At 38.8% G+C, this 14330-nt stretch overlaps 2 protein-coding genes across 2 annotated transcripts in view; both read right to left on the bottom strand.

The window, feature by feature from the left end:
- LOC149793139 (uncharacterized) overlaps positions 1–14330 on the bottom strand; it is a 233719-nt gene that overhangs the window by 71225 nt on the left and 148164 nt on the right. The window lies entirely within an intron of this gene.
- On the bottom strand, positions 7389–9814 carry LOC149793141 (uncharacterized). The gene is made up of 2 exons (XM_089967065.1): positions 9325–9814; positions 7389–8641 (listed from the first exon to the last, which is right to left on the bottom strand). Exon 2 carries the CDS (start codon positions 8635–8637, stop codon positions 8116–8118), a length of 522 nt encoding a protein of 173 aa, XP_089823191.1. The 5' UTR covers positions 8638–8641; positions 9325–9814; the 3' UTR covers positions 7389–8115.

Here is a 14330-nt window from a genome sequence, read left to right on the forward strand (position 1 = left end):
ACGTGTACGACATCGAAAGCATTCTCGAACGCAGAACCCGTAAAGTGGGCAAACGACGTGTCAAAGAAGTCAAAGTACGTTGGAAAGGATATCCACCCAGTTTTGATTCTTGGATCGACGCTTCGCAAGTCATCGACTATAAAAAGAAGAAGTGACCATCATGCCCTTTCACACAGCAGACGCAGCTACGTCGACCACTCCTCCTTCACCTAGTTCTTCTGTGCAAGATTTACAAAAACAACCCTTGTGGGTGTGGTGTGGAGAACGTGTGCCTAAAACGCAAATCGTCTTTTTCTGCCAAATCTTCGTGGTGTATTGTGTCATCGGGGCAGCCATCGCCAATTTGAGTTTGCAACAAGGAGACAAACAATTGTGGACCATTTTATTGAGCAGTTGCATCGGTTACCTGCTTCCCAATCCCTCCCTGAAATTCTCCTCGAACGGGAACCTTGTGTCAAGTGCCAGTGTCAGTCACCACTCCAATAACAACCAGAACCCCATTTTGGGCGGAGACACGCCTCTGACGTCCAATAATAACCCCTCGGACAGCCACAGAACTCTAGAATTATGAGTCACCAAAACCAATTTTACTTAACCTTACCCAGTGACAGTTCCATGGAGGTGTTTCCCCACAACACGTTGTACTGTTACACGGCCAAATTACCTCAAGCCATCCCCTTAGATCACGAAGCCCATTGGGAAGTGGCTTTAGTAGAAATGATTCACCCGACCCAAGTCCTCAATGTCCTTCGCAATCAAAATATTTTTACGGTGCAAGTTCATGACGAGCAAGTGCAACAGTGGATGGATACCCATAGCAAATATGACAAGAAAACCCGTAACAAAGAAAATCCAAACTGGACTGACTATCACTTGTTCATTCCCCCAGGTTATTATTTTAGTGGTCAACATTTGGTCAACACCATAGCCACCAGGTTTAATGGTGTGTTTCTGAAAGCTTTGGAGAGTGTCAAAAAAAGTGTCACCCTGGAGTACCACAAAACAGCTCGTCGCTTCCTGATGAAATTTCCTGAGGGGCCTAAAATCATGTCTTTCTTATTTTGTCCTGAATTGTTTGACATGTTGGGCAGTGACATGAACCTGAAGAAGATAGTAGAACAACAAAAAGGCGAATTACTAGTCATTTCTGACAACGAGACTTTTGCCAAGTATTTTCGTACCCCAGTAGAACTGAACCAAGGACTGAATTTGATGTTCGTGTACTCCGATGTGGTGGAGTATAACGTGGTGGGACACACCTCCGTGCCGTTACTGCGTGTCATTCCTTTCAAAGTGGATTCTGCCGCAAACGCTGACGAGGAAGGTGGAAACACTTACCACGTCCACCGCGAATTTGTCCATCCTCACTATTTACCTGTCAGCAAGTCGTATTTGAACACGGTCAACATTACTATAAAAGGAGATTTAGGACAAAATATTCCATTCACCAAAGGAAAAGTCACGGTGAAACTCCATTTTCGAAAACGGTTTTCTCACGACTCGTAAGTAAGTCATGTATCCAGTGTACCGAGGGGTTGCACGACAGCGAGGACACGGCTTAGGAGACATGTTAAAATCGGCCTTTCGTTCGGTGGCCCCAGTCTTGAAACCGATGGTGACACGCGGATTGCACGCCTTGAAAGATGCGGCACTGACGCAAGGCAAAGAATTTCTCCAAAATGTCATCATCGACAAACAAAACCCTAAAGAAGCCTTCATGAGGGCAGGCAAAAATGTCTTGCTGCAAACGGGCAAAGACATTTTGGGCCGACGAGACACACCTATAAATGCTCTGCACGCTACCGAGTCAGGCATTCAGCAAGGACAAGGCAGAAAGAGACGACGCAGAAAACACCCTTTCACCAGACTTCAAGCGAGAAAGGCCAAGAAAAGAAGAACCGTTCGAGACTTAGACGTTTTCGATTATTGAGAGAGAACAGAACAAAAAATGATGCACCGAGAGTCTTGCGCTTGTTCCAAGACGGAACTGGATCTGTTTGCCATGCCCCCCACCATGATGACGATGCAAGAATCCCAGTGGGTGGAATTTCACCCCGTCTCCTCACTGACCGATTCCGCTCCCATCGAGTTTGAAATCAAAGGACAGCCCGAAGATTACATCGATCTGAATAGCAGTTACTTGTACCTGAAAGTCAAAATTCTAGATAAGACTGGAGGTCCTATAGACGATGAAGCAGTAGCTCCCGTCAACAATTTCATGCATTCCTTGTTCAGTGGAGTGGACTTGTACTTGAATAACAAACTGGTCAGTAGCAGCATGGATATTTACCCTTATCGTGCCTACCTGGAAAATCTCTTGACGTACGGAATAGATGCCAAGAACACTCATCTCAATGCCTGTGTGGTATGGGAAGCTGACGAACCTACCAAGTTTGAAATATTGGAAACTGATGAAAAGAAAGACAACAATGATGGATTTCTAGAACGAAGAAAGAGAATCACGGGAGCCGACACAAGTTTAGAACTGATGGATCGTTTGCATTTGGACATGTGGTTGCAAGAAAAGTATTTGCTGAACGGGGTGGATGTCCGCCTGAGACTGAATCGTAGCAGTGCCGCTTTCCATTTGATGGCTGATAGTGACGGTTACAAAACCAAAATCCTAGAAGCCAGACTCTACGTACGCCGTGTGGAAGTGTTACCTAAAGTGGGAAACGACATCAGTCAAACGTTGAGCAGAACGACTGCCAAGTATCCCATACGACGCGTGGAAGTGAAAACCTTCACCATTCCCAAGGGACAGCGATCCATGATCGAAGATCATCTGTTCCAAGGACAGTTACCCAAACGTTTGATCGTTGGTATCGTCGAGAATACAGCCTTCAACGGAGCTGCCGAAAAAAATCCTTTCTACTTTCAACACTTTGGCGTGTCCAAAATCGAAGTCAGTCGCGATGGCAAGACCTTGTGTACCCGACCTTTCGAACCTGACTTTACCAAGAAGAATTACTTGAGATCGTACTTGTCCCTGTACGAAGCCACCGGACAGTTAGGAACCAATACCAGTCACGGTATTACGTACGAGGATTATGCAGGAGGCTACGCTTTGTGGGCTTTCGATTTCACTCCAGACCAAGGCAGCGACGAGGAACATTTCCACCCTATAAAATCCGGCCAGATTCGTGTGGAAATTCAGTTTAAAGACCGAGACCCTGATGAAACGGTGAACGTCATCCTGTATGCAGAATTCGATAATACCTTAGAAATCAACAGTTTGAGAGAAGTCATCCTAGATTACTAGAAACCATGGAAGACTGTTATCCCTCTTTACCTAGTGGAGAAACTTTTAGTGCTGCATTGTTGTTAAAAAATGTTAGAGTTGTTGTTTAGTGTTAAGTGATTTTTGAATAAAAAATGTTGTTTTGAAAAAATTGTTTGATGTTATATTGTTGGATTATTGTTAAAAATGTTAGAGTTGTTGTTTAGTGTTAAGTGATTTTTGAATAAAAAATGTTGTGTTTTGAAAAAAATGCCTTTGTCTTTTGTTTAGCTATAAGAATGTTGGATTGATGCTCTTTCATTTCTTACTATCCCTCTCATGACACTCACTAAACGTTGCGACTCAAAAACCGTGTGGGGGATGTTTTCCTTCACGTCCGCGCTTTGACTTTAAGAACCGGGGTTGTTTCCAGTCTAACCATCCATTGTCGACTCATCCTCCTAAGAAGATGTGCTCCAAACTAGCTAAACTCAACGAAGCCTACGTGAATTTGCATAGGGTCAGACACAGTCTGATACCGAAGCCAGAAGAAATAGAGAATGTAAGAATGTTAAAAATCACTGAAGACCTGATAGAAGAACTCTTCAGAGAAGAAATGAACAGGGAAAAAGAAGAATGGACAGAGAAGTACATACTTCAGAGACAGCAGCAGCAACAACAACAAGAGCAGCAGCAGCAACCTGAAGCTGACAGAGGCTTTGTCGATTGTCGTATCGACACCAAAGAGTTCTTCTTCTCTTTCCGAAGAAGCAGACCTATCGCCAGAAAGTCTATCCTCAGAGGACATCGCATTCTTAGAAACTAAAAAGAATGCCATAGCAAAAAAAAAACAGCCCTTTTCAGGGCTACCCAATACTCTAGAAAAGAAATAACAATCGATTTGCCAATGTGTGTAGGTAGAGTAGTGTGAAAATAAACACTAACTCTTTTTTAAAAAATGTGAGGGTATGTGTTTGTGTGTTTGTGTTTGTAAGTGGTTAAGTAAGTTGGTATGGATAGTAGATTAAAATGATGTCTTTTTTTGGTGTTTGAGGTGTAAATTTGGGGTTAGATTGGATTGCTTTGCGTATGTGGATAGTCTATTGAAGTGATTTTATAAAAAATTTTAAAATAGTGATGGGTAGCATAAAAAGTGAGTGAGTGTTTCTTTTAGGTCCGCGTGTTGTTGTTTTTTTTTGGTTATGATCTAGGTAAGATCAATTTTATGTTTTTAGGGGGATGTTTTCCATCACGTCCGCGCTTTCACTATAAATTGAAACTCGCTGGGCAGTCTAGCTACCCTTGTTGATTGATCAACACAAGAATGAATAGCAGAATAAGCAAACTTCTTGAACTCCAGATACATCTGGAATATGTCAGGCGCCTGTTAAATGAACTGGCCGCGGAGGCTATAGTAGAAGAGGAAAGAATGAAGAACAAAGAGGAGGAGAGAAGACAGAGGGAAGAGGAGGAAAAGAAACTAGAAGAGAGGATGTCGTACAATATTCCCGAGACAGAGAATTGGGGTGTTGAAGCGAATCATCCTCCCTCTGCGCTCCCCAGAAGAAAGGTGAAAGGAGACTGGGGAAGAAGATGCGTGTGTGGCGCCAGGCCAGGAAGGTGCAACCATTAGATAGGTGCATCTGGAGTTCAAAAAAAAAAACAGCCCTTTTAAGGGCTACCCAATACTCTAGAAAAGAAATAACTATCGATTTGCCAATGTGTGTGTGTGTGTGTGTGTAGATAGAGTAGTGTGATTATAAACACTAACTCTTTTTTCATAGTGCGAGGGTATGTGTTTGTGTGTTTGTGTTTGTAACTGCTCACGTAAGGTTGTGTGAATGGTAGATTATGGGTTTCTTTATTGTTTCTTAGCGTATGTGAAGAGTATAGTTTGGGTTTTGTAAGCGCTCACGTACGATTGTGTGGATAGTAGATTATGGATTTTATTTATTGTTTCTTAGCGTATGTGAAGAGTATAGTTTGGGTTTTGTAAGCGCTCACGTAAGATTGTGTGGATAGTAGATTATGGATTTTGTTTATTGTTTCTTAGCGTATGTGGAGAGTATAGTTTGGGTTTTTATTATATGAAATGAGAAAGTATAGTTTGGGGTTTATTATATGAAATGAAAAAGTAGGGGGATGTTTTCCTTCACGTTCGCGCGTTGTTTGGTCATGATCTAGGTAAGATCAATTTTACGTTTTAGGGGGATGTTTTCCTTCACGTACGCGCTTTAAGTATAAGAACCCACAGTATTCGTCGTTCAAACCATTCTGCAAAGAATAAAAAAAGAAGATGGCTTCTAACCAAATGGACAAAATACAAACATTACAAGACGTTTTAGACAACTTAGGAATGATGGAGCAGATGTTAATAAGACTGGTTGAAGACCATTATTCCTATAGTCCCCATCGTGTAAAGATGGAAATTAATAACTTAAAAAAGGTAAAGGACAAGATTAGTGGTGTCATGAAAGAGATAAAGGAGGAGAAGGAGGATGAAGAGGAAAGAATAAGAATAAGCAAATGGAACGAAAAGATTGAAAAAGAAGAAGAAAATGAGAAGAGGAAGAAAGAAGAGGAGGAAGAGAAGAAGAAGAAAGAAGAGCAGGAGAAAAAGAAAGAGAAGAAGAGAAAGAGTGTTGGAGATAAAATAAGAACTTGGTGGAGAAAAAGAAGAAATTAGAAGCAGAAGAAGAAGAAATCCGAAAGGCCCTTTTCAGGGCCAGCCATATTTCTCGAAAAGAGATAGCCTTTCCATTGCCTACCCCTTTTTTAAAAAAAAATTTAAAAAAAAAAAATCCCACATTCAATTCTCCTTTGTCCCTAAACAACCCCCAAACTCTATTCCCATGTTAAATTCCCCTTGTACGTATATCGGCCCACAATTTTTTCCCATGTTAATTCCCCTTGTACGTATATTAACCCACGATTTTTCGCCATGTTAAATTTCCATTGTACGTATATTCACCCAGGGGTCTCCGTAATGCTAATTTCCATTGTACGTATAGTGCCCCACTTAACTACTGTGGGGAATGGTGGGTGTCGTTAGTTAGTTATACATTCACTAACATGGATTGACTTCTAGCTCAGAATGGCTTAGACGTTTCTAGTATTAATACTGAAAATACCTCTTTGTATCCACATTGATTGAGGTCTTGTCGAAATTTCTACCTGCCGGGTCGCTTGAACATTATTTCTCACTATCATTTACAGACTAAAGCTGTGCCGAATGGTGAAACACGTCCAGTTATAATCTGTCCAGAACTGACAAACTCCAGAAACGGGCCACCTGAATAATTCTGATACTTCTTATACAACTCCCACGAAAGTTTTATTTTCACGTCTACAATGACCACCTATACAAAATCGTATTCTTTATTTTAAAGAAATCATGAAATATGAGTCTTTAAACGGTCTTTCTCCAGATTATATCTTCAATCAAACTGAAATAAGACAATCGCATACTGGTCGTACTACCTAATTACGATATCACATTATACCTGTCATTCAAACAATCAAACACCGGTATCTGACACATTCGAGTAGGTGATTGACTCATTTTTTTAAAATCCTTTTAGACCTTTGTTTTTTACATCGAAGAAAATCCTACTAGGCTGCTACTTGTGTCTTAAAACCAAATATTTGTAACCAATAACACGTTGAAATGTATTCCCAAGATATTTCAGGATTCATTTTGAGAAATTCTAGGATGACGAAATTTTATACTAGAAAGTCAAAATGATGGCTTCAAGCCTATGTGTCGAAATTATCAATAGTTTACAACGAACTCCAGATTCCATGGTCTAAAACCAACCATTTCAAAACCTCTTTTAATGTATCAACACCTATGTTTTAGAATTCCTTACCTCTGAAGACACGTAATTCAAATTCCTTTGTTTTTTTATAAGCTCATTGAAATATCATTCTTTGCCAACTGGAATGATATCTTCCCAATACAGAATTTTATCTTTGTGACAAGAAATAAAGTATGTATGTATGTATGTATGTATGTATGTATGTATGTATGTATGTATGTATGTATGTATGGTATGTATGTATGTATGTTCAGCAACTAAGAAGGTTGCAAAGAGAGAGAGAGAGAGAGAGAGAGAGAGAGAGGGAGAAGAATTCTCACTGTATAGCAAAATATTAAACTAAGCAAACATTTGTACAAGATAATTTTTATTTCTTTCATTAAACATGACGCCACAAGACCAGCAGGGAACGTTGCGAGGGAAAATGCAAAACATTTGCACATGAAAAAGTAAATATTGTCTCACAATATTACAAAAAAGTGACAAAACATTATGAACTTTTCAATCAATTTCATGACTGTTTCCAAGTTTTTGGCAATCGAACACATCTTTACTGCTGTTTCTAACTAACCCCGCACCATATTTCAATGCTAAAACCAATATAGATGACAGTGAGTGTTAATAAACCGAAAAGTATATCAATGTGACCTTACTTCTATTGATCCCTATCTAACGACATTTTTCTGTAATGATAATTCAGAGCAAATTAAAATATGAATGAATAAAAATAACAGAAAGTGATAAATATAATAATACACACGTTCAGAACCTGAAATACTGGAAACGAAAATTCAGTTAATAATGCTACTTGCCAATAAATGAACCGATTTCAACAAAATTATTTAGGAAACTTGAGTAAATAAGAGAACAAATGACTCATTCCAGTTTTTTGAATCCCTTGTCAGCTGACGCCCAGTTCTTTAAATTATAATACACACACACACACACACACACACACACACACACACACACACTGAAACCGACACATTTGCTTGCAAATTGTATGCTACCGAGTTATCGTTAGATGTTTGAAAGTGTTTTTGATATATAGCAAATGTAATACATGTGTTGACCATTCTATCCTTGGAGAGTTGACTGGTTTTGATGAGGTGGTGGTGGTGTTTGGCCGCTCTGTCCACTGGGTGAAGGTGGTGGAGTTTGGCTATTCACTCCATTTGGAGATGGTGATCGGGTTTCACCGTTTTCTCCCTGTGGCGTTGGTGATGGAGTCTGTTCGTTCCCTCCCTGAGGGCCTGTAGGACGGGGGTGACGGTTCTCTTGACCCGGTTGTTTCGGTCGGATTTGTCCGTTTTCACCTTGAGGGGGTGGTGGTCGGGTTTGTCCGTTTTCTCCCTGAGGACGTGGTGGTCCGTTTTGTTTCTCAGTTAGTTCTGGTCTTTCCTCATCCATGGTACGTTGTTGCTGTGGTCTTTCCTGTCCCTGGGGAGGTTGTGGATTTCTCTTGTCAGATTGGGGAACGGAATCGGGTACACGATTACCACCAGGCAAGGGTAAACCTCCTCGCTGTTCAGCAGGCTTGCAATAAATGCAGACAATTTGGATGGCTAGGACCGCCAAAATAAAGACCGTAGCTCTCATAGTACTGGAAGAAACAAAAATGATATGGATACTTTTCTGACTGGTTTTGCAGTTTAACCCAAGAAACAATCTCGCTACTAACGAAAGAGAATACGCGTATCCCTGGAAACGTTCTCGCTAATAATGAAAGAAGAATATGCGTATCTCTGGAGCGCACTTATATTCGTCTGTTACTATCTTTGTATTATGTTGATCCAAAAAGCCTTGCCGTTATCTTCAACTAATTGTTATAAACATAGTTACAAATTGTTTTCCTTGCAATTTGAAAAGTTCCATTCAAAAATTATCTTAATTATATTTGAAAATTAATTTATAAAGTTCCACCTCGAACCAAGATAGATGTTAATGATGTGAAACATTTTTGTCTACAAAGAACATTAAAAGTAACTATCTGATTAGACTAGTATCTGAAATAGATAAAAAAAAAATTTGGTGCGACTGAATTGAAATATTTTTTTCTTCAAAAAAATACAAGGAATGGATCCAGTGTGTTTGTTTCATCAGTAGTCAAACCAATTGCCCTTTAGAATGCAAGGGATTAACATCCTATGAGAATATCGGAGAATTTGGTTGTTGAAAATAATCAGTTGGAAGATACAACGTAATATTTATTTTTTTGAAATTACATTACTATAAAATTTTAATGAACATTTGGACAGAAAAATAAACGTTCATCAGATAACTTACCTTCTGGGTGATTTCTCTGCAGAAAATAATTCAGGTTATCTCTATTCCTCACCAAGCCGGTTTATCGTTTTCCTGCAGACCACTTGGCACATTTTATCCAGAAAAAAAAATGGATCAGATCGTGACTCTGGAACAAAGGCAACCTATTCGTTGCTGACTGATTCATGGGATATTATCTTTTCACGCTACGATTTCACGTGACTTAAAAAAGCGGCAGATGGGTGAAGATTTTTGAAGTGAATGGATTCCAAGTGTTGTTATTTAAATTGAGTCACGTTCTTTAGGCTGTGTAACAAATATGACTGTAAATGTGATCACGGGTAGGATATGTGACTGAAAGCACTCAACCTAACTTTTGACTAAGGTTATATACCGAATAGTTCTTGATTAAGATTATGTACCTAGTTCTTGACTAAGATTACGTACCGACAATTTCTTGATGAAGATAATGTACCGACTAGTTCTTGACTATGATTATGTACCTAGGATTATGTACCAACTAGTTCTTGACTAAGAATTTTGTAACGAATAGTGTTTGACTTAGATTATGTATCGACTAGTTCTTGACTAAGATTATGTACCGACTTGTTCTTGACTAAGGTTATATACCAACTAGTTCTTGACTAAGGTTATATACTTACTAGTTCTTGACTAAGATCATGTACCGACTAGTTCTTCACTAAGGCAATGTACCGAATAGTTTCTCACTAAAGCAATGTACCGACTAATTCTTCACTAAGGCAATGTACCGACTAGTTCTTCACTAAGGCAATGTATCGACTAGTTCTTCACTAAGGCAATGTACCGACAAGTTCTGCACCTGCATCCTTCTGTCAGTCCTGCACGTCATGGTATACATCTTTAGGAAAACAGCAGAGGAGACTGGACTGCCTCTTTTGTGGCGTGAGCAGGAAAATCTGTAACTTATCCCAGTGTTGATTGTTAGTAAGAGAGAGGGACGATTAAAAGGTGAATGTTAATCAAAATTGGAATTCCCATTCAACCAATTCACCTAGAGACTTAAATTATAGGATATTCAGCTGTCATAAAAAACAATACATTCTCTTCCAACTAGATAGAATAACACAATTTTCACTACATTTAGAACGAGCGGTATATTTTTGTACGTCGAATAACAAACTTTTAACAACTTTCCACTGATACTGTTGTTGATTAAGCGATTCAGTACGTTTGCACGATCAATACATCAAAAGCGTAAGAAAGGTCAACAAAAAGACAAAAAAGGACCTTCGATTTTACTCAGATATTTCTAAATCATTGCTTGAAGGATAAAAATAGTATCTATTGCTGAGTAGCCTGAACTTATTCAATTTTGTTGTAAGCTTCGCATCACTAAATGAGGCGTTGATTTAACCTGCTGATAAAAGTTGTATTCAAGAAATCAGTGAGAGAGAAACCCATGTAATTGTTAGGGTCAATGAAAGAGCCCTATGTGTGTAAATAGGAAAAATGTTTTAGCTCCATTATTTAGGGAAGTGCCCGACGTCAGAATTTCGTTAAATAGTTTTTTATCCTCTGTTATGTGCATATTTCTAATGGCGGCAAGTGGAAACGTGAATTCATATAAGATGGGGAAGTGTACAGATTCACTCCTAGAACCAGCTTCGAAATCTGAACAACATTAAAGAGGCAGGTTGAAGCAGTCGACTACGTTAGCCTCTTCACTGACATTATATGTGAAATTTCCCTCCCGATCTTGGTGCATTCTATCGTTAGGATATCAGTAGCGTATGTTTTACATATATCTGTCAGTGAAATACAGAATATATTACAACATAATCTCTCTCACTCAATGTCAAACTCATCTGATTCATGGAAAGCATTTTCTTCTAAGATAAGATCATCGTCATCATTTTCTAAAAAAATCATTAAGATTACCAGTTCTACATTTGAGGTTCCCAGCCATAAAGAGAAAGCACCAGGATATCAAGTTCCTATTTTTGACAATTCTTTCATCAAATAGTTTGATCCCATTCTCTTCAGTGTTAATCGAATCATATTTCGGAGACCCTTGTTTTGAATATAAAAAATAATAAAAAAAAAATTGGGGGTGGGGGGAGGGGGCACCAGACAGCTGGCCCCCTACTTTTCCAAAATAAATAAAATTGTTTTTATTGCTCGTGTGTCCATCTGCGGTGTGTGTGTGTGTGTGTGTGTGTGTGTGTGTGTTTGACTTTTTTTTAAAATCAAAAGCGTTTTGATCAAAACTTTAGTTAAAACTAAAGCTTTTGATGTGGGTATGTATTGTCCCTAGTGTATTCTAAAGGGTTGTTCAACCGATTGGAATTCAATCTTCAAAATCGGAATCCCTACCCTTATTTAAAGCGTGATCTTTGCCAGAGATCTCATATGTCCTGTATATGCTATGTGTGTATTTGCTATATTGTTTGTGTGCTATAGATTTAGCTGTAAGGACGGCCAACTTCGGTCAAGTAATATCCCCATTTGTCTTATCATTGGGTAAGATTATTTTTAAATTTTCGACATTATCTATTCAAATTTACCAAACTTGAATTTCTGAAATTTGGATAATTATTTTTAAATTTTTAAAATTTTTAGTGAGAAGCGGTGCGTTCTACATAAAATTTAAAAAATAAACCCTAGTTTTATAAGTGTATTCTTGTGTGACGTTTCTCATTTTACCCAAAATTGTTTCAAGATTGAGAAGACCATCCCATTTTTAAGGAGCCACATTTCTTTTATTTCTTTATGTTTCTCTTAAAGCCTTCTCTTTGTCTTGATATTTATATTTTGTTAAATTTACTGTCTAAAACAAAAATGTTCCGAAAGGGTCTAAATATACAAGGTAAAATAAATATGTTAGTATCCTAAGTGGTTAGTACGGGTAACAGTTTTATTGTTACTTGATCCCCTGCAATTGTGTTCTGTTACTGTGAAAAAATTCCCTTTATTAGTATTCTAGTTGTTGTTGTTGTTTTGGGGCTTAACGCCATTTTTCAGCACACGATAGGCCATACATGGCGGCCAGTATTAATGGTGGAGGAAGAACCCGGGAAAACCCCGGAAAGAACCACCGACCCACGAGAAGCTACTGGCAAGCTTTCTCACATACCCACATTGGCTGAATCCTAGACTCGAACCGCCGCAGACAGAGGTGAGATGGCAGTGATCCGTAACGGAGAGCGCTTTAGACCACTCGGCCACTCGGGGCCCCAGTATTCTAGTATTATGTGGTACCCATTTTTCTATTGTTGGTTACATGGTTTAGTTGTTATTCTTTGAGGCCTCGGAAATACTCACTTTATAAAAATAATTTGGTTGATAATACCATGATACCATGAGGTGAGAGATGAGGGCAAGGCTGCAGCCCTCGCACTGGCCGGTACGTATCCCTACTTGGGCTGTAAACGTAAGCCCCCTCCCCCATCTGCCCCCCCCCCACTGGTTTTGATTTCTTAAAGAAAGTGTCTTAGTAGTTTTGTCGTTGATTCCTATCTCTGGGGTCGCAGTTTTGACAAATATGTAAAGAAAGTATAGGATCTTCATCTAAATTTAAGTGGTCTCCTTTAGAAAGGAGACAGGCACAATCCTTCAGTTCCGAGTAAATTCTTTTCACAATATGTTCTACTAATTTTGGTTTCACAAATACGGTCGAATTCCCTGAGTATCTGCCGAATATGTCGATATAATTTAACACCCGAAACTTTGTTTCTAATTCAATAATGCTTAGTTTGGTAATCCATTATAATAACTGATGAGTCACCTGGACTCATTTTGTTCTCGCTCTTGTAACAGACTATTGATGTCAGAGATATGAACACAAACACAAAGACACTCATATTGCGGCATTGAATGTCCCATGACACTAAAAGTGGCTTTGATTACTAAAGTATATTTGTCACGATTTTGCTGCAACACGTATGACTCAGTGGTGAAATGTTTGAATAATATAATTGAACTTTTTTGCTGAATAGAGGAAAGTGTCCCATTTAATGACCTCTACCTGCTTACCTCTACTGTACTGTAAACAGCGTTTGTCTGGAAAAAAATTATCACATGATCCGTATATGTATGTATGTATGTATGTATGTATGTATGTATGTATGTATGTATGTATGTATGTATGTATGTATGTATGTTTTGTGTGTGATTTTTTTTTATACCGTAGCTTCAACAATGTTTCAGTGTCTACAACGATGTCTGCAGTGTGGCAGTTTATAGTGATGTCTATCTAGTACTGGGGCATCATGCCGCAGACATGTAGCATCATGTCCCACCCACCCCAGTTACATTATCCTGACATCAGGCCGACCAGTACTAACACTAAACTCTTAATGCCGAGCGCCAAGCTGTAAGTACCTTTTTTATAAGTCTTTAGTATGACTCGGCCGGGGTTCGAACCTGCGACCTTCCGCATCCCGGGCGAAGGCTCTAATCATTAGGCCACCGGAGTGGTCATGTATGTATGTATGTATGTATGTATGTATGTATGACAGGGGTCCAGCTGATAGGTAAGTAGTTGGGTAAATATTTATTCGGTCGGCAGATTGGATAATCTTATACGCCATATTGGCAATAGTTGTAAGTAAACCTATAATCCAATATAAAATATTCAATGCATTTTCCATCGTTCTTTAAAAAACAATTTGTTTGCCTGAGGTACGTTCTCAAATGAAAGCGGGTTTGAATTTTATTTGTGTTTTACATTTGTAATATAAATGAAAATTAATAAAGTTATGTTTTCTGTATTTTGTTTGTGTGTTTTCTTCAGACGAGTGGTGCTAATGCAAAAGCTCATGCGTACAAAGAATCGGGATATACTACAACCATTGAAACAGATCTAATTTTTCGCACATATCTGTATTAATAGCTGTAATATAAATAGTAATATTGATAGTAGTAATATTAGAAATATCTGTCATATTGATCGATGCTAAACCAAGCAATAAAGATGAATGCACGCACCAAATTTCTTGACCAGAAATATTAATCTGGAATACATTAATGCGAATTCTTTGACTTCA

This window comes from Sinohyriopsis cumingii, chromosome 8 (genome assembly GCF_028554795.1).
Source record: "Sinohyriopsis cumingii isolate HCF-2022 chromosome 8, ASM2855479v2, whole genome shotgun sequence".
NCBI lineage: Eukaryota > Metazoa > Mollusca > Bivalvia > Unionida > Unionidae > Sinohyriopsis > Sinohyriopsis cumingii.

Bases quoted from the DNA above. Each gene is read 5' to 3' on its own strand.
- LOC149793141 (XM_089967065.1), bottom strand. From the start codon at position 8,637: ATGAGAGCTACGGTCTTTATTTTGGCGGTCCTAGCCATCCAAATTGTC.